General features: G+C 40.7%; 1 protein-coding gene across 1 annotated transcript; it reads right to left on the minus strand.

Annotated features, from left to right (window-relative positions):
• Window positions 1-2491: 2491 nt before the first annotated feature.
• On the minus strand, window positions 2492-19441 carry UPP2 (uridine phosphorylase 2). Its single transcript, XM_032778738.1, has 7 exons — window positions 19416-19441; window positions 17489-17606; window positions 13946-14104; window positions 8749-8863; window positions 7215-7424; window positions 3385-3531; window positions 2492-2673 (listed from the first exon to the last, which is right to left on the minus strand). Exons 1-7 carry the CDS (start codon window positions 19439-19441, stop codon window positions 2492-2494), a joined length of 957 nt encoding a protein of 318 aa, XP_032634629.1.
• Between the last annotated feature and the right edge of the window lie 317 nt (window positions 19442-19758).

The raw sequence follows: 19758 nt of genomic DNA on the forward strand, positions 1-19758 counted from the left end.
CCCTTTAGTCATCTCTTTTGCAAGCTAAATAGTCTGTCTTTTTAATCTTTCCTCATATGGAAGTTGTTTCATATGCCTAATCACTTTTGTTGCCCTTCTCTGCATCTTTTCCAATTGTAATATATCTTTTCTGAGATGGGGTGACTAGAGCTGCACAAAGTATTCAAGGTATAGGCGTACCATGGATTTATATATTGGCATTATATTTTCTGTCTTATTATTTATCTCTTTCCTAAGTGTTCCTACATTACTAGTTGGGTTTTTCTGTGGTTTTTTTTTTTTTTTTTGACTGCTGCTTTACATTGAGTGAATGTTTTCAGAGAACTATCCCCAATGATTCTAAAATCTCTTTTGTGATGGTAATGGCTAATTTAGACCTCATCATTTTGTATGCATGGATGGAATTCTGTTTTCCAATGTACATTACTTTGTATTTATAAACATTGAATTCTACCTGCTATTTTGTTGCCCAGTTGCCCAGTTTGAGAGAGGCATTTGTAACTCATCGCAGTCTACTTTGGACTTTACTATCTTGAGTAATTTTGTATCATCTGCAAATTTTCCGACCTCACTGTTTATCCCTTTTCCCAGATCATTTATGAATATGTTGAATAGCACTGGGCCTAGAACAGATCCCTTGGGGACACTGGTGTTTAGGGATTTAAAGATTTAGGGATTGATTTGTCATGAAATGTGTACTACCCAGAACTCCTAGAGGTGAGACCTCCAGCTCAGATTGAGGCATACTAATGGGGCAAGGCAAGGAAGCCTGTGCTGGACCTTTCTATAATTAAATAAGACTTCAGTTCAAATGCCTGAGCAGTGAGCATTACAGGCCTGATATCCCTCTCACACCAGTGAGAAACAGGAGTAATTACAATGAACCAAATGTAAAATAGCATAGGTGAGAGAAGCATGAGACCTTAAATTCATTAAGCAGATTTTTAAAAGTATTATTTCCTGAACTTCAAGTTGTTGTCATAAAAAAAAAGATGATACGGTTCGACCTCAATTTTATGAACATCAATCTTAGGACACTTTTCTTGATGGGGGCGCAGGGGAAGTCATATGACTAAAGTGATGTCAGTGAAGAATAGGTTGACATTTTTTCACATTCTGATATCTTCAGTGCATCGGGAATTGTTTTGCAGGGGGTTGAAGGGCAAGAAGTAAGCAATGCAGTGCACCATGCTGCAATTTATGCACTATACCTGCTGTAATTTTTATGAATTTTTTTATTTAATGAACTCCTCAATCACCAAGTAGCTGATAAAATGGAGATTCTCCTATGTTTGATGAAGATTTCATGAATATTGGTTATACAAGTGTGGGTCTAGGCTAGCTCATGAAAAATACCTTTTTGTAACAGTTTCTTCTGATTCTATTTTCTGTTTAAAATGATAAAAACGTGTTCATTTTAGAGGCCTGTACTCTATTTAATGTGATATATTACATTTATAATATTTAAAATAACAGTTAAACTTCTATACATTCCTGTTACAATATTGTAAGATTCTCATTGCAAAAAAGACTTTGAATGGGTCATAAAAATAGGGCCTGAGCCAGAGCTCACTGAAGTCATGGGAAAGTGAAAGATGTGGACTCTGGATCAGGCCATAAGTTAAGTAAAAAAAATTCATACAACAAAAAACCTTTTAGCCATTTACAAAGTTAGAGATCATGGTTTGTATTTCTATGTGCTGACTAGCAAACACATATGAAGAATACAGGACTTGTTAGTAATTAAATTTGTATCAATAATATTTATTCTCTCTTTATAAGCTGCCTATTACCTGTGTTGCTGAAATTCAATAAAGAACAATAATGCCACAAATGCTGATTTGCTTTGGTTTGTTTAGAAAGCCAAAACTAGGCAAACTCAATCACTTTGGGGCCCAAACCTACACCCACTTAGTGAGCAGTTCCACCATGACAATAATTTTATTTTTGCTATAAGAAGGATTTTTGTGGCCTGTCCTTTTATGGTATAGTAATACTTACATACTTTCCATTTCAGATCTTTTCTCATATATATAAATATGTAAAATTAAACAAAACCAAGCTAGCTAAGTCTGGATTCTAGAACACTACAGGGCCAGATGATCAGAGGTGCTAAACACCCATAGGCTCTATTATAAATCAGGTTCACTGAGTCCCACTGGGGCTACTTGTGATTACACTCCACACATTTTTATGCCTGTAAGGGATCTGATGTGGAAAGTGTTTTATAGATAGGTGTTAATTTTATGTGAATGTTTATGCCCTAAAATCCCCTTATAGGACAAAACGGCTACATTATAACTGGCTTTAGAGTTTTCACTAACTATGCATTGAACAATTTGGAACTATCATTCTGTTTCCTTATAAACAATTTCATTTATATATGAATTCACGACACAGCAACATTATATTTATGTCTGCCTATAGTATCAATATACAGAGATAAATACATAAGACATTCATTTTGTGTATTGGCAGGGTATATTTTCCCTTAGTTATTCAAGAAAAATGCATTGTCTAGTAATTCCATTTGGTTATATAACCCAAGACGCTTTTTGATAAAAATTGAGATCAGATGATGAGGACGTCGCTGATATTCTACTAGAACTTCATGGGGTGCCTTAATCTGGTCACCTTCAAGTCGGTTAAGGAGTGCCACACAGACAACAGCAGCTATGAGAAAAACAAAAACGCCCTTTTAAGTAACTTATGATAAACCAAATATGCACGGTATTTGCTACAATAAAGAATTATATTCCTAGCACACATAGATAATGCAGGTTTTGTTGCAGGAGGGGTTAAATGAAGGGCTCAATATACCTCCCTGGGAAGGTGTAAGCTACACTTCCTGGAACTTACAGGGGCAGCTGTACTGGAGAAGCAGAGGCAGTGTCATCATAACTACTCCCCCCCAACCCCATTTGCAGATCTGGGGCTTCAATCTAAGCTTTATCCAGAGCTCCTTAGGAGCTCAGTTGGCAGAGGTTGCCTGAAAATTCATTCATCACATGCACTGAAAATATGCCCCACAATATGTTAGCAAGAGACAAGTGATCTTTGCAGCTAATAAAAGAAAACCAGAGACACGGGCATGGCCAGGAAACTTTTCAGAGCTGGGCTGAGTGAAATTTTGGTTTTGCCAAGACAGTTGATTGTTTTTTCTATGCCCTGACTTCCAAACATGCAGTTTCAGGTAAACATTTTATGAAGCCACTAGATTTGTGTTAATATACTTTTTAATGAAAGAAGTTTGGAATACATTTTTAGTTTTCACATTGTATAAATCCCAGAGCTGACCAAATCCATATGTAGATGAAATTAGGAAGTGTGAAGATATACAAGAACAGACGTGAAAAGGAAATGGCCTGTGACAAGAAATCCTACCTTTAAGACCACAAAGTCCACATATAGCAGCAAATACAGTTGACTCCATTTCAATATTTCTAACACCAGCATCATAAGCTCTCTTTAAGTACTCCAACTTCTTTTCATTGGAAAAAGAACACAATGCTCCATCTAATCGTCCTTGACCTGGAAAGAAAAAAACCTGTGACTGCTCATCCTTCTATACAATATGGGGTTTACAGTCATAGTAAAACTGGCTGCAGTCTCAGGCAGTTCTCTCAAAGTGCAGAATTTGTCTAAATTCTACTTAAAACCACATTAAATTGTTATTTTAATAGGGCTTATTAAATTATTTATTTCTTATTCCATTTGCTATGTATTTTAAAGCCAATCTGCTATGACAAAATACAGCTGAGTTCAGTATAGAAATTTTAGCAAAACCGAGACCAAAAAAACACCAGTGCATAGAGATATGGTGGCAGATTCTCAGCTGTGTAAGTTGGCATAGCTCTGTGAGGCTCTGGTAGATAAAATCTACAACATACCAAGTTGCTTTAGAAAAGGATTAACAAATTTAGGTACACATGCCCCTTCCATTATGTTGAGAAAATGGAAATGGAAAAGACCTTTTAATCTTAGTTTTAACTCCTTTTTTTGAAGGGAGATGGTTAATTATAGGAAATCAAACTGGTTTAAGAGAATTTTTTCTTGACAACTTTGTTTTCTATCAGGGGTTCAGACCTCTGTTCTCACTTTTCCAAATCTCTTAGGCCTTGGCTATGCTTGCAAGTTAGAGTGCATTAAAGCAGCCACAGGCACCCTAACTCCCAATTTGTCCACACTGCCAAGTCACGTAGAGTGCCTGGAATCTGCAGCTGGAGCACTCCTGGTAATCCACCTCCATGAGAAGCATAAAGCTTGCTGTGCCCCAGCTGAAATGCCTGGGCATCAGTGTGAACGAAGTGTTGCATTACTGTGCTGTGATTGGCCTCCAGAACTGTCCCATAATCCCCTGAAGTCAAGTGGCCACTTTTCTCATTGTTTTGAAAGCTCCATTTCTGACAGCTGGCATGCTTATCTGCTCCGGGACAAAGCAAGCCATTACTGTGGAATGCTGCTGTTGTGAGTGTGTGTGAGAGAGGGGAGGGGGAAGAGGTAGTCTGCTGCTGTCTGAACTTACAAGACAGCATGCTAACATGCTCTCAGCCCCCCAAAACACACTCCCTGTCACATTCCACCCTCCATTGAAAAGCATGTTGCAGCTACTTGCACCCTGGGATAGCTACCACAATGCACCTGCTGTCTGTGGTGTTGCAAGAGCTGCTAATGTGGCCACACCAGTGCGCTTGCAGCTGACAGAGTAAATACAACGGCAGTGTTTTCCCTGTTGTGGTCTCCAAAGGCTGGTTTAACTCCCAGCACTCTACATCTGCAAGTGTAGCCGTGTCCTCAGACCTAGAATCCATTTAGAAAAACAATTAACTCTCACTCTTACTCTCAAATATTCTAAGGGCCCAGTTCTTGGATCTGGCCAAGCTGCCCCCTTCACTGGATGCAGGCAAAGATGCTCTTGCACTGTTCTGTCCCCAGGGCTGCCGAGGGCAGTTGTGTCCTCCCACATAATGCAGCACTTAGGTTAGGAAATGGCCTTCAAAGCAATCTATAATGACTGCATTCCTGGTGGCCATAACATTAGCAAAGAGAGTGGGTGAGATCCATGCTGCAAAACCAAGCCCTTCTTTAACAGTGTGCTGGGATAGGTGACCTATGGGATGATTCAGTTTACTTGACTCAAACTGTTGGTCCCTAATCTTCCTAATTTAGCAGGTGAGGCTAGATAGTTATCTTCACAATGTTCTTAGTTACTGCTGAGAAAGGACAAAGCCTTTTTGTAAGTCCCATAGATTATTTGTAGCCGATGGAGACCAGTCCAGAGGGCTGATAAATTTTGCTTAGAAAATAAGTGAATCATTCATTGCGTTCAAGCCTTTACATATGTCTTTAATTGAGGTTTTAGGCTTATCTATACTTAAAACTGTACAGCTGTGCCGCTGCAGCTCTAGTGCCTTAGTGTAGACACCCCCAGCACCGATGAGATGGATTCTCCTGTCAGTGTCGGCAATCCATCTCCCTAGGAGGCAGTAGCTAGGTCGATGGGGAAGAATTCTTCCATTGACCTAGCACTTTCTACTTGGGGACTTAGGTTGGCCCAACTCCACTATTCAGGGTTGTAGATTTTTTACATCCCTGATCAACATAGTTTTGATGAGCAAATTTTCTATTGCAGACCAGGTCTCAGAACACTTTCTAGTAGATCTGAAACAGCCTTTACACAATTGCTTAGAAAAGTCTCTATAACAGAGATGTGTAAGGTTGCTACATGGAGCTCAATTCACACATCTTTGCAGCAGCATTCTCTTTGAGTTAGCTTGTAGGTCTGATGTCCAATGAGGAAGAGTAGTCTTGCAATCATTAACTCAGTTAATACTCCTTTAGTGGGGTGGGGGTGGTTTGTTATCATTAGCTAATCACCAAAGGGGGCAATTATCAAAGGACAAAAAAAGGCTGCTTATTAGCTACTGGATCCATATTGCCCAGCCACCTTCCCTGCTTCTGAGTCTTTAGATGATTTTTTAACTAAGTAGGAAAAGAATTGATGTGGGATAGAAGCACTTTATATGATTTTGGGTCAGAAAGTCTGGATCTGTGCAGAAGCATGTGTATAACATTGGACATATTTCCGCTAGCGGGTTCTGCCTGTAAACTGAGGGCATATGCACATTTCTACAAGTGTAGCTGTATTCAGGCAATTGACTGATAGAACTACAGCTCCTGGTAAGTGACCTGTCTTGCTAACATCACTGATTTGTTTTTACTAGTATTTTGGAATTGAATTTTGATCTTCAAAGAATGAACCCCTTCTCACTTGTGCTTATGTTTCTCACTTAGATGTTATGTCCTCGGCTCAGGCAAATGTGCAAACTTTACTACACTGGACAAACCTTTTAATATCATTGTTGTTCCTACTGTTAATCCTCTCAAATGGCTTTTTATTTAAGTAAAACATGGCCTTGAGAAACACACAATGGCTACATTTGCAAGCAGATCCAAAGGTTTATAAATAGTCCTCAAATTATTAATTCTCCATCTATTCTGTTTCATCTACTTTGCAATCAGCATTTAATTTTGTAAAGGAAACAGTTCCAGGATATTGCCAAGGATCAAAGGTTTATTTACACAAATGCCACATACTTACTGACATTTTTCTTCTGTTAGGTAATTCTGAAGCTATAATCCTGTCATAGGAAGTAACTTACTGTAACTCATCTGTTAAAATTATGTTAAGATTATAGACAAGGGGCTTTTTACTTTAACTGCTTAATGTTATGTGCCTGTTGCTTTCAAAGATTCACTGAGTATATGCTGGTTTCTGTGGCTCAGTAGGGCTGAGGGACAGCAGGAAGTGCTATCCAGGGAATCCTATACTTTCCTAAGGGAGTGAGTGGTGTCCAGAATGAATTGTAGTGCTTGATTCACTGCCATGGTTATAATAATATTTTCTTTGCAGATGTGATGTTGTTACAAAATTTGACTAAGTGGCAGATGCAAATAGAGGCCAATTACACTATGGTTAATGGTTCTGTTAATTGATATGACATATTACGAAAGTAGTTCCATTTCTGACCTGTAAACAAGTCTCTCAAATATATGGTGGATCAAATACTAAAGTCCTTCCTTGCGTTTTACTCAGCACTTACTCAGGCAACTCTCCCACTGACTGCACTGGTCATTTTGCCAGGGCAAGGGTTTCAGGATCTGGTCTTATGTTTGAAAAAGAAAATGAATAGAAAATTAGAGATACTCCTCACCTTCATAAAAATCATAGGTGCACATAGTATGCCCAATAAGTGTTGGAAAGTCATGAATCTCTTTGCTGCAGTTCAGTAGCTCCTCAACAAGGTCCTTATCAAGTTCAGTGCTTCGTACAACTATATTATCCAGTATCACCTGCTCAAACTGAGCCTTAAAAAATGAATCCACTGCGATGTCTGTTATTACAACAGTTCCAGGGTCAATGCCTGCAGAAGTGGGGATTGGGGATAGGTTAGTGCTACATAATATTTATAATTTAGATTATAATCTAATTTATTACAGTAAAATCTTAATATGAATATTTATCAGCAAAATATATATGAGAGAACCATTCAAATACATACAAAGTAAAACTGAGTAAGTGCACATATATGGATTTGAAGGGTTGCAAAGGGAATATGTTGGCTAAAGAGTATTTATTTCTTCTGACATATAGGTGGGGCAAGGAAAGTTCATGTGTAGCTATTGGTTTGTATGTATGATTTGTCTATGTTTTAATGAATATTTGCTTAGAGTGAAAAGATAGGCATATTTATTTTGATTTCTAAGCATTCCCTGCCCTCCCCCCAAAAAACTGCATCTTAGGCCCTGTACTCCTAAAAGGTAAAGGAGATTCTCAGTTAACTAATTCACTAGGGGCTGTGGGTGTTTTGAGCAGACTAGCTTTCTGTCCCACTACTGCCATGATGTTCCAAAAGACCTTCTATGCAGGTGCAGCAGAGCGACAAATGTGAAGTCCTAAGGTGTCCATGGAGTGGTTAAAATACTTTGTTGTGCTCCTCAATTTGAGTTTAATCCTGAAGGTTTATGCAGTCAAAGCTCTCATTGGAAGAAATGGGAGTTTTGCCTGCATCCAGACTGAATGATCAGGCCTGCTTTATTTCCATTACATAGTTATTCCAGTTCCTCTCTGAGAGTTAATCTAAATTTATATTTTCTGAACTTCAAGTTAATGGGGTCATTGATACTGACTGAACGCTTCCATTATAAGAGAGCGATTTCTTAGTCCCCATTCCTTGCCTAGCTTTTCCATTCATTCTTAGACTGTTAGTTCTCTGGGACAGGAACTGTCTCTCCATTCATGCTTGTATAGCACCCCGCACAATGGAGCCCCAATCCTGATTAGGATTTATGGGCTTGCTGTACAAAAACAATTGATTATACTTATTATTATTAACTGAGTGAAAGATGTTCTATTAGGGCTGAAACTTTCCATGCATAGTATCCGCTTATGAGTGAGTATTTTGGGAAATAAGAGTAAACTTCTGTCAGCTGGTTTGGGTCTGGAAAGAGTATTATTCAAATGTATTAGATTTCAAGATATCATATTTTATGAACATGTCTGTTTCTACTAAACCAGCTATTAGAAGTTTAATATTTGTTGACCTGAAATGAAATCTCATGTTTTGTTTGATGTTTGAGGACCTGAAAAAAGTAAAATATGAAAAGCTCCTAATAACTTGACCTATTGCTTAGCTGTGTTTTATTAAATGTCCTTTCCATCTGGCAGTAGTAAAGCTGGTAGCTCACCTAAGCCCCCAGAAGTACCGATGCGTATAATAGTAACATCACGGCATTCTGCGTGGTGTAGTAACTTGATTAGTTCATGAAGCATAATAGAAATGGAAGGAACACCCATCCCGTGCTATTGAGATAAAAGAAAATGAAGGCATCATTAATCATCGTTTTTCTTCAAGCTGATACATATTTATAAAATTACTTTAGAATATAACTATATAGCCAGAGCTATCCTGTTCCCATTGATATCAATGGGATATTTCTGTGGGAGAAGCATTGGACTCTGAATCATACCTTCATGGATTGGAGCATCTATGTGAGGGGCCAGCTTCTCTGTACTCTCTCTGATCCTACCTGACAGCATGGCACCAGGTGAAGTTGTACTGGTGATGGTTCTCTGTGTGCACCTACTGTGCTCCCTATCCACATACCTCTTACGGAGTTGGTAGCACAGAGATGGAGCCCCGGGAATGAACGGTGTCAGGTTAAGCATTAGTTCCCACAGGTGTTTTTGTCCAGGTATATTAGGGAATGATGCCATATAGAAAGCTCTTTGGAGCAGGGACTGTCTCTTGTTCTGTCATGCTTGGGAGGAGCTCCCTGTAAACATCTGCAAAGCTACCTCATTATCCACCTTCACACTCCTCCTCAAAACTCTCCTACAAAAACATGACAATGGTTAGGCTGCTGGTGTGCTGATACCACCGCCTAGTATGGTGACCAACACTGTCTTATTGTTTCCTTTCAGTCCCCTGTCTGTGTCCGTCTGTTGTCTCTTGTCTTATTCTGAGATTGTCAGCTGGTTGGGGCAGGGACCGTCTTCCTGTGCTGTGTTTGTATCTAGCACAGCAGGGTCCTGGCCCATGACTAGAGCTCCTAGGTGCTATCACAGGACAAAAAATCAGTAGTAAATATAATAATATCTTTGTGAAGTGCCAGGCACAACAGGGCCCCAGTATCCGTTGGGGTCCCTAGGTGCTATTATAATGCAAATAATAAGAATGATTATTGTAATAATGGACAGGCTATGACCCACCCAGAATTGCTTTCACCCCGTGGAGCCCCAAACACATCACAGGTCCAGTTTCTTCTATACCCTGTAGCTGCTTCATACTGCACTAGCAATACAAAGTATCCCTGCAGCCAACATAGCTGGCAATGGCAAGATCACCTTGGGTGTAGGCGCTGTGTTGCAGGCCTTATGCCACACCCAGTCAATCACTTTACAACACAAGAGTCCAAAGGAGCAAGTTCCTGCAGGTTCTCAAACAGGGTGGTGGTTGGAGAAGGCTCTGCCTGAGGGCCTTACATGCTCTGTGGTCTCTCTTCTGGCTCATTCTTCTGTCTGACTTCCTGGAAAAGAGTTCATTTCTCCTGCAGCTTGTCTACCACTCTTTACCTGGGTTTCTGAGCTCTTTTTAACCCATTCCTTCAGTCAGTGCATGTCAGCAGGTCTGGAGGGGCAGGGCTAGCTGGGTCAAGTATTGCCTTTTAAACCCTTCGGGTCCAATGTGGTGTTGGTACTCCCCATCACACAGTTCCTGGGGCCATTGGCAACCATTATAATTTAGAGCACAATTTAGGCTGCTCTAAGTTACACCACGGGAAGAAGATCAACCTACAGCTCTCCTGGGATAGCTATCCTGAACTGCGCTGTGCATTCTTCCACTGCAGCCAAGGATGTACGTCACGGTGCACACAGGAGAGGTGTCTGTATTGTGGGAAAGAGTCTGCTGCTTTGGCTCTTCTTGCCTCTCTGGGTACGTCTACAATCAAAAAAACCCAAAAGAAAAACAAACAAAAAAACCTCCCCAAATCCAGCAGCAGCAAGTCTCAGAGCCTGGGTTCTCTGAGTTGTGGGGGATAAAAATAGCTCCAAAAACCTCCCCCGTCTCTGGATTTCAGAGCCTGGGCTTCAACCTGAACCTGAATGTCTACATTGCTATTTTTAGTCCTGTAATGCAAGCCCAAGTCAATTGACCTGGGCTCTGAGACGTGCTGCCATAGGTCTTTTTTGCAGTTTCCTACTACTTTCATCCCCTTTGCCTAAAGTCAGTACAGAGAGAATGTCCTTTCCCTAAACCTGTCTTGTCAGTAAATCAGTTCTGCTTTCAAAAACCCAAAGCCAGGTGTTTTCAAAGGGGTAGGATTTGTTTTGGCCCAATGGGAACATCATTGGTTCTATCATTTCTTTTTTCCATTTGCAGTGTGTCCCATCTCTCTCTCTATTTGTTATAGGATGATGGTTTTATTAAGTTTTATTGCATTTTATGTGTAACATATTTTTGTGTTCTTCTTATTCTTGTACAGCTGCCTGAGTTCCTTGCCAGTGCTTTAAAAACATTATTTTTATTAAGAATAGCCAAGACAGAAATCTCATAAATACCCCTAATATTTCTGAGCCTGTTTGCATCTTGCTAAAACATGACATCAGCAGCAACTCATAACCAATCATCTAATGGGGCATTGGCCAGAAGTTTTATCCTACTTACCATCAGAATCATGCAGTGTTCAATGTACAGAGGAAAGTTGCTCCTGACCTAGCCATCATTAATTGGCTGGTTTCTTGATGCCTGAAAGATATCAGTCAACTAATGATGTCTAGGTCAGGAGATATAAAACAAGAACAAATAATTTAGAATTGACAAGTTGTGCACACAGGTAGCCTATGAAACTGTGAAGTTATTACTGTTCTTTTGTCTTTTCTTCTCTGTTGTTTGGCTCAGTCACGTGCTACATCGTGTCTTAGGCCTTGTCCACACAGACTTCCATTGGTTTAACAAACAGTGTGTTTAAAACTAATTTAGCTAAAATAGTACAAGTTTGTGTGTAGACAAGGCCTTATATTAGAATTGTATCCTGATAGTGTCACAGTTGTCACTAAGTTTTACACTGAATGAGCAATAATAAAAATGTCATTAGTTCCTCTTTTGTTTTTCCGAGAGCCATGTCTTTTCTGTGTCTGCTTTTTAGGCTCCAGTCCTGCAAACACAAGTGTGTAACTTTACTCAGGTGAGTGGTCTCCTTGACTTCTCCTGTGAGTAAAGCTAGGATACTCAGATGAGTAAAATGACATATGTAGGTGAATGCAGGATTAAGCTTTTATACCATGCCAAAAGTATTATTGACATTTAAAGAATAATAACAAAATAAGATTGCTACTGTAAAGCTTTTAGGGAATGGTTGTAATATTTTCAACTATATTTCATAGTTTGGGCATGGTGTGAAGTGATCTTACCTCTTGAACTTTCAGATGGCTAAACTGAGCAAAATGTGCCCTCTTTCTGTTGTAACACAGGGACCCTGCAAAATGAATATGCAGGATGCCGAGAAATATGACATGACTCAAACATAAGAATCTTTTTTATAAATCATCATTCTCAGTCTTGATCCGGCTTCTATTGAAATCCATGGCGAAACTCCCATTGGCATCCTTGGGAGCAGCAGCAGGCTCCATGCCTATTAATCTTTTGTCTACACATGTAGTAGAAGTGTGGAAAAGGGAAATTCATGAGCAGGCATGAGCATGTGCCCTAGTCCAGCAGGTCTCAAACTGTTTGATCAGGACCCCATTTTAATGGGGTCGTCAAGGCTGGCATTAGACATGCTGGGGTCTGGGGCCAAAGCCTAAGCCCCACCATCTGGGGCCAAAGCTGAAGACCGAGGGCTTTAGCCGTGGGTGGCAGGGGCACAGGTTACAAGCTCCCTGCCTGTAAGCTGTAGCCCTGGGTTGTGGTCCCTCCATCCCCAGCATGAGGCGGTAGGGCTCAGACTTTGGCCCTCCCACCCAGGCCAGGGGGGGCTTGGGCAGGGGCTTTGGCCCCCCCTCCTGGGGCCATGTAGTAATTTTTGTTGTCAGAAGTGGGTCACAGTGCAGTGAAGTCTGAGAACCCCTGCTCCAGTCCAAGTATTGAAAGTAAGAGGAAATAATTTATAGAAACCAAAATATCAAGCAACAGCAGATTTTCACTAGGCTTATTGAAGTTTTAAATGTAGCTTTATGAGTGACTGAAAAATTTTAGTGGTGAAAATTTTTTGAGCGTAAAGGAAAAATTTGCCATTGGATTAGTCCATTATGAATGAAAAGCACAGGCATGGGAATTGGGGCATCTCTAGAGACCAGGAGATGTGACCTTGTGCAAGTCACTTAACCTTTGTGCCTTGGTCTCACTGTAAAATGAGGATAATTACCCTTTCCTACCTCATAGAATATTGAGAAGTTTAAGCAATGAGCACTTTTGGATCCTCTGACGACAGACACAACAGAAATGCAAAGAGACTGCGAGTGAAATTGTTGATATTTCCAGCTTGTCAACTTCTGAGACAATAAGGCTGTAGCTATGCCACTATAACCCCGTAAACACACTATCATACAGAAGGGGTTTTTCTATTGCTGTAAGAACTCCACCTCCCCAAGCGAAGATAGCTTAGTCAATAGAAGCTGTGTCTACACCAGGGTTTAGGTTGGCGTAGCCGCGGTGCTCGGGAGTAGGGGGGATTTTCAACCTAAGACTATGCCAACCTAAGTTTAAAGCATAGATCAGGCCTAAGAGATGTGATGGAAGAAAATTACCTGCTGTGGTAATCACTATGTTTAAACCATTGGCCAACCTGCTGGCTTGTTGAACTATGCTGTTATTTCTGTCAGCACTACCTCTAGGAAATAGCAAATAGAGAACAATGTAACAGTGTTAGCTGTTAGGCTTTTTTGGAAGAATCCAAAACTTTTTCCATCAGTTAAAAGTGAGGTCTTTATGGCTTGGGAGATAGGAGCCTTTTATCTCTAGGTCACAGATTTGAATCCAGCTCAGGTCAGTGGTGCATGGAAGTTATTATGATATGATGGCTTCTTGACAGCCAACATGAAATTAACATGATAGATTATCCAATAATCAGTGGATTACCACCATAACTGACACCCTTCTTGGCAGTCTCTACACAGAGGCCAAGAACTGAAGGGCGTGAAGACTTAACTAGCCTCTCACTCCAAGAGGCAGTTCCTCTAGGTCAACATGCTGAGGCTGTTCCTGCAACGCTGCTCCCCATAGTATGTTCCCTATTCAGTGTCCAGGGCTCTCAATCCAGCAGCTTTCAGAAGCTCTAAATCCACATGAAACATTTTAAAAAGAAATACAAACAATGTGCTAAATTCTTCAGCTATTGTTAGGCTGAAAATGGAAGTATTTTAGATACGCTGTAAAGTACTTACACTGATGGAGAGCACTGGTCCAGCCTTGTACATAGAATACCGATCTGTCCCAGCACAAATATCTTTCAAGTCTTTCCCATCTCCTTCAAGTCCAAGTTCTTTGTGCATGAGCTGAGCAAAAGCTTTCATTCTGTTAGAACTGCCACCAACGCAGACAAACTAGAAATAAAATGTAAGATTATCTGTACCATTCTAGCTAAAGCAGGGATCAAGACTCAGCCTGCACTTCTAATGTTACACTCAATTGCTGTAGTGGAATCTTATATCCAAAGGGAGCAGATGTGAAAGTAAAGCAACCTCAAGACACAATTATCTAGTCTTGCAAAGTTATTTAATCTTTTTGTGCCTCAGATTATCCCTCTAAAATGGGAATAAGAACTCTTACTTCCATCACAGAACTACTGTGACGCTTATGTTTGTAAAAGTGCATCGAAAGCCTCAGATGGAAGGTGCAGTGAGAATACATATATGGAAAATATTATTTGTTAGGTTTCTGACTATTGCTCATGGGTATGAACAAACTAGGCTCTCTCTTTTAGTGAGGACTATCGAAGATCAGATTAGTTCAAGGGTCTAAAAAATTAGGAAATAAAAATGACATATGGTGTTACTATAGGATTTCACTACTGTACAGCTGCGAATATTTGGGTATTAATTCCTGGCCAAGTAAATGCAAAATACCATCAGTGTAATATATGCACTGAATTTAAGTTGTTACTATCGCTACAGACAGCAAAGCAGAAACAGATGTTAGAGTAGTTAATGGTCTAATTTGTTCTATCACCAGTGTCAACAAGAATTACTGAGCATTGCTGGAGACATAAAAACAATGGGAGGGAGACAACATTTCACAAATGACATTATTTTCAAAAATCTAACTCTACATTTAAAATGCAACTAAATGTTCCCCTCTGACCACCTGATTTTAAATCTGGCTGCTGAGGTCAGAAGTAACATGAGGTTTCAGACCGTTTACACTGTAGAACTAGTGCACAATTTCCCACACAGAGATCAGGAAAAAGAGAGGTCTGCGACAGTTGCAGGTTGAAATGAGGTCTTTAGCAGAGCTGTGGGGAGATCTTAACTGCCAGTGTTACTGCTAGGCCCTCACTTTCCGGTGTACCACATTTGTCCCCCAAAAATATGTTTTAGGAAATTGTAGGGCTTGTCTACATGGGGGGATCCACAATTTTTGAAGTTAATCCACTTTGAAAACGTTTGTGTACACACAATATGCATCATGTAGTGCACTGACTCCTCATGTACTGTGAACTCTGCAGTCCTCTTTTAAAATGAACTAACTTCTGTGAAGCGAGTTAGTCCAGTCTAGTGTTCATGTGCAAACAATAATGCTGCAAATTACTTTAGCAGTCCTTCAACAGCTGTCTCACTCCGCTTTGTGAGTCACTGTTACTGACCTGTCTGTTTACCTGTGTGCCCTCCCCAGCTCTGACCAGGTGTCCCCTCCCCCCTTTATAAGCTGGCACAGTGCCAGATTTTGTCCATTCGCTCCTAGATTCCAGTTTATCACAATACTTGCGATAATACTCCAGAAGCCCCATTATATGCCTCAAGCCGCCGCCTGGCTGCATCGAGACCCTGAATCTAACCACTATCTGGAGAGAAACATCAATGCAGGAAGCTCTTGTGGCCAGCCACGAGAATAAAGATCTTTTAGTGGACATTGCTCGGCAGATTTCTCTGAGGGGCCATGACCAGCATACTAAACAGTGCCAGATAAAGAGCAAACAGCTCATGAGCACCTACATTACATGGAGGGACAACAGGAAAAATCCTTCTGGGGATATGTAACCTGTCAATTTTTGTGAGGAACTGAACAGGATTTTGCATAGCTGCATGACCACCCAACCCTGGCAGCCTGCTGGCCACCTTCTCTCTTCCCCTCCACCCTCACACCCCCACTCTCAGAGGATGACATGCAAGATACATTGGGTTATGAACATGAAGAGGCCAGTGAAGGGATCTCCCCATAAAGCCAGGATCAGTTCAGGACCCAGGACCCTGATGCTGGCCATGTAGAACATGAGCCCAATTTCTGCACTCTAGCAACCAACCTCAGTCCCCAGACAGCCACCCAGACCAGGACTGAGGCTGATCCTATGGAGGGAAACTCAGCATGTAAGTTTTTTTAAATTATTTTTTAATGATTTACTATTTAACTTTTAATTGATGCTGCTGCTGTACTGGCTTCTGTTCTGGGCGCCCCAGGATGCTCTTGTTGCTGGAGGAGCTGCTGCTGCTGCCACATCATCTGCTCAGTGGTGTGGTAGGCAAAGTCCCAAGTCGAATTCATCCAGCTTTGAATCCTGAAACACTGCCCAAGCAGCCTCTGCACATTTGAGGTTGCCAGCATAGTGGTGCAGGGCATTGTTGGGTCCAGGTTGACTAGCAGCAGTTCAAAAGTGGCACAAGCCTGCCCATAAAGGAAGTACAGTGCAAAGACAGATGAATCATGGGATTTTAAAAAAATGTTGAAGTAGCTTGACTTCCGCTCTGCATCCCACAAGACAGCAAGAAAAGTCCCAGAATAAACACCGCTTGGCAGCGAAGCATGGGAATGCCACACCCTCAGTTTACAGCAAACTGTAGCCGTATGTACACACTGATGTGCTTCAACAGAGGATACAGTATCCTGTATGCACCCTATTATGCGGCATGGGTATGGTGTGTTACCTGACATTCAGCAAAAAGTTGTGCATTAACCCCCCAACATGTAGACAAGCCCTTAGTCAATAAACAGAAAAAATTTGTAATCATAAGATGCATTTTGACCTCAGATCTCAATTGGAAACATCAGGTCTTATGTCACTTGCCTCAAGTAGATGATGGCCAGATACTTCAAGCCAGATATTCCTCCCCTGTGTAACTCCACTGATGTCATGGCAGATTGGAAACTAGGTTTTACCAATGTGGGTTTTATTAAAGAAAACTTGTTTGGGTTTCTGACCATATGATGAACTACAGAACTTTGTAGATTTGGGGCAGAAAGAATATTTGCATGTATACATTTCTGTGTAACATCTTACCTTTGGCTACGAGGATGAGTAGAAATTCCTTGAGAAATTGAGGTGAAAGCCATTCTCTGAAGTAATTTAGAATCTGTGCTGCTGGTGCAGCAATGGAGCACATCCTTCTTTCCTCAATAATAAAATACATAGAGTTGGAAATGACAGCTATCACTGACACGATGGGCCAGATTCATCCTTTGAAGTCAATGTACTCTTTCAGTTCTGAAGTCAGTAGAACTCGGCCACGGAGAATTTTACCTCATTATGTTTGTGATAGGTTTCATTTTTGAGTCTACATATTTTATGGAAAAAAGAAGGGTAATCTCCACTGAAGCACAGTTTTAGTAAGTTGCTTCACAGAATGGCATTGGCCTATTGGAAGTTTAACTCATCTTCCTAGTCAGACCTAAGAAAACACTAAATAAAGGTAACAGTAAAAGGTGTTTGAAGAAAGGCGAGTACGAAGGAAATGATTTGTATTTAGAGCTATTGTAACCTTTGCATTTTTGTTTACCTTTATGTCACCGAACATCACTGGTAGGTTGTGTGTTTTAGTTCCTAAATTGAAGTGATAAAGAACATCTTCATCCATTGAATCCAAATGAGGGTTTTTAACATGAACAAGCCCATTTCTGAAAAAAAGTTTGGAGAGGTTTTATGGAGAAGTCAGATCAAACAAAGAGGAGAATTCATGACACAAGAGACAGTATCTGAATGTTCGGTGGGTAACTTAGATTCATTCTTAGAATGTTACGCTCATGACATCAAGGCTACGTGTCATAGACCCAACCATTGGGGATGGCAACAGCTTGTCCTCTTCCCAGTCAGTTTTTACTGTTCTGTAGAGGCCCCCTTGATGCAGCTGCAGGACTCGAGCACCTTCACGCTCACTACTTTCCTCAACATTTTTTATGTAATTGCATCTCTGCTATTGGTCATGTGACTGAAACTGTCCAGTGAGAAGGGAGGTTGTACTAGAGAGCCTCTGATTTCTGCCACTGGTATAAAACATGGAGCGTGGGGTCTGGTACCACCACCTGCAAGGTGTAGAGTGGGTGACTGCAGAGGAGTCCATCAGAGATTATTGTGTTTCACGAGCAAACTATTACCCCTGTAGGAATGGAGTGAGCTGCATAGGTTCCTTCCCAAAATAATGCAAAGCAAGAGGAGAAGGAAGAGAATAGGATCCACAGGGGAAGCAAAAGTGCAGGGGAAGGGACAGATGGGGTAGAAGGAGAGAGTGGGGGTAGGTTTTTGGGGGGATTGGAGTGAAGAAGTAAATAAGGAATAGGGAGAGTAGGATATCATGGGTGGTGGAATTAAAAGAAAAGGGGACCTACCATATAGTGAATTGAGAGGTGTGAGTGTAAGACAGACTACAGAGGAAAAAGAACAAGAAAGAAAATCTGTGAGGACACAAAAGTGGGAGGGAGGGAGAGAAACAAGAGAAGAGACAAAGTTCTGGAAAAATCCATTCTGTCAGAACTGAGAAAAGCTCCTCAGGAAGACCCAGTGCAAACATCGGGAAATACAGGAGCAACAAGGAGAGAGCTAATGGCTCAATTTAGGAAGGAAAACAAAGGGAGGATGGGAGGCAAGGCTGCCCCATTGCATTCAGCATTAAAGTGCTTGCATGCTGCATCTGTTCCAAATAAATTGTTTCCTGGGTTGGTCCTTCCAGACAGCCAGCTGGATTTGGGATTCATATCCAACTTCTTCCCCACTAACTCCACTAGCCCCTTTATTTAATTCTGAATTGGCTGCAGTGCCAGCATCTGCCTATAGTTTGCTGCCAAGGCTTTGATGCTGGGTCCCTTCATGGGTCTAAGCAGCTGGCCAGCTCAGACTCCTGTTAGAAACTATTTCAGTAGGTGGACCCAGTATTCCCACACTTCCAGTATTACCACTGCAGTCACTGGCTGTTAATGTCTAGGGAAAGTCTTGCCAAAGGCATGGCTCTGGAAATGTTTAATGTAATATTAACCATTTTTTGCAGCTATTACACAATCATTAGAAACCTTAAATACCTTGTAACTGTTATCCACACAAAGTTCAGCAAAAAAGTCAATATTTTCCACTAACCTTAGCAATGGGAAGAACCATAACTCTTTCTTTAATACAGTTCTCCCAGAATTGATGGATAAATAATGCACTTAAACACTGACTCTATATTATCTTACATACAGAAGTTTGCTGAAATTTTAACAAAAGTTTGATTTTCATATTGTCCCAACATCTTGATAAATCACTGGGCAATAATCTGCATTTAAAGTGAGATTCATAAGACAATGGGTTTCAGTTTGCATTCCTTTTCCAAATTGTATAATAAATGCAAGAGGATTAAATAGCAGTGTAGTTCAGTGTTCAAAATAAAAGCTAAAACAAAGTCTGGAAAACAGCTATCTTATCTAAACAAATTCAAAACTCACTCAATTACTTACCCAGCATAATCTTTCCTTTCAGTCATAATGGGCTTATGGAGTCCGCTAAAAGGGATGTTATGACTTCCCCACTTTCAGAAAAACACTCCTTGGTTGACACCAGGTGAGGACAAACTCTTCTGTTGCTACAGCTGCTAATTTATAGGATCTAATATGAATATCTGAAGAAGCTTGGCAGTGAGTGAAATATCTTCTTTTCACTTAGTGTTATTCTAAGAACAATTGGACTTTTTCTCTTATGTTTTCTAGTCAACCAGTCAGATGCAAAATATTCCTCTTCCTGGAGATGCATTGCTATTTGTTTCAGTAGATCATCATGAGATCAGTATTCCAGGATTCAGAT

Source organism: Chelonoidis abingdonii, chromosome 10 (assembly GCF_003597395.2).
Source record: "Chelonoidis abingdonii isolate Lonesome George chromosome 10, CheloAbing_2.0, whole genome shotgun sequence".
NCBI classification, from domain to species: Eukaryota; Metazoa; Chordata; order Testudines; family Testudinidae; genus Chelonoidis; species Chelonoidis abingdonii.

Bases quoted from the DNA above. Each gene is read 5' to 3' on its own strand.
- UPP2 (XM_032778738.1), bottom strand. From the start codon at position 19,441: ATGACTGAAAGGAAAGATTATGCTGG. The intron at 7,425-8,748 runs GTGAGCTACCAG...CCACTTCTGCAG, and splicing joins CGGTACTTCTGGGGGCTTAG to GCATTGACCCTGGAACTGTT. The intron at 2,674-3,384 runs GTAGGATTTCTT...TTTTTCTCATAG, and splicing joins TGGACTTTGTGGTCTTAAAG to CTGCTGTTGTCTGTGTGGCA.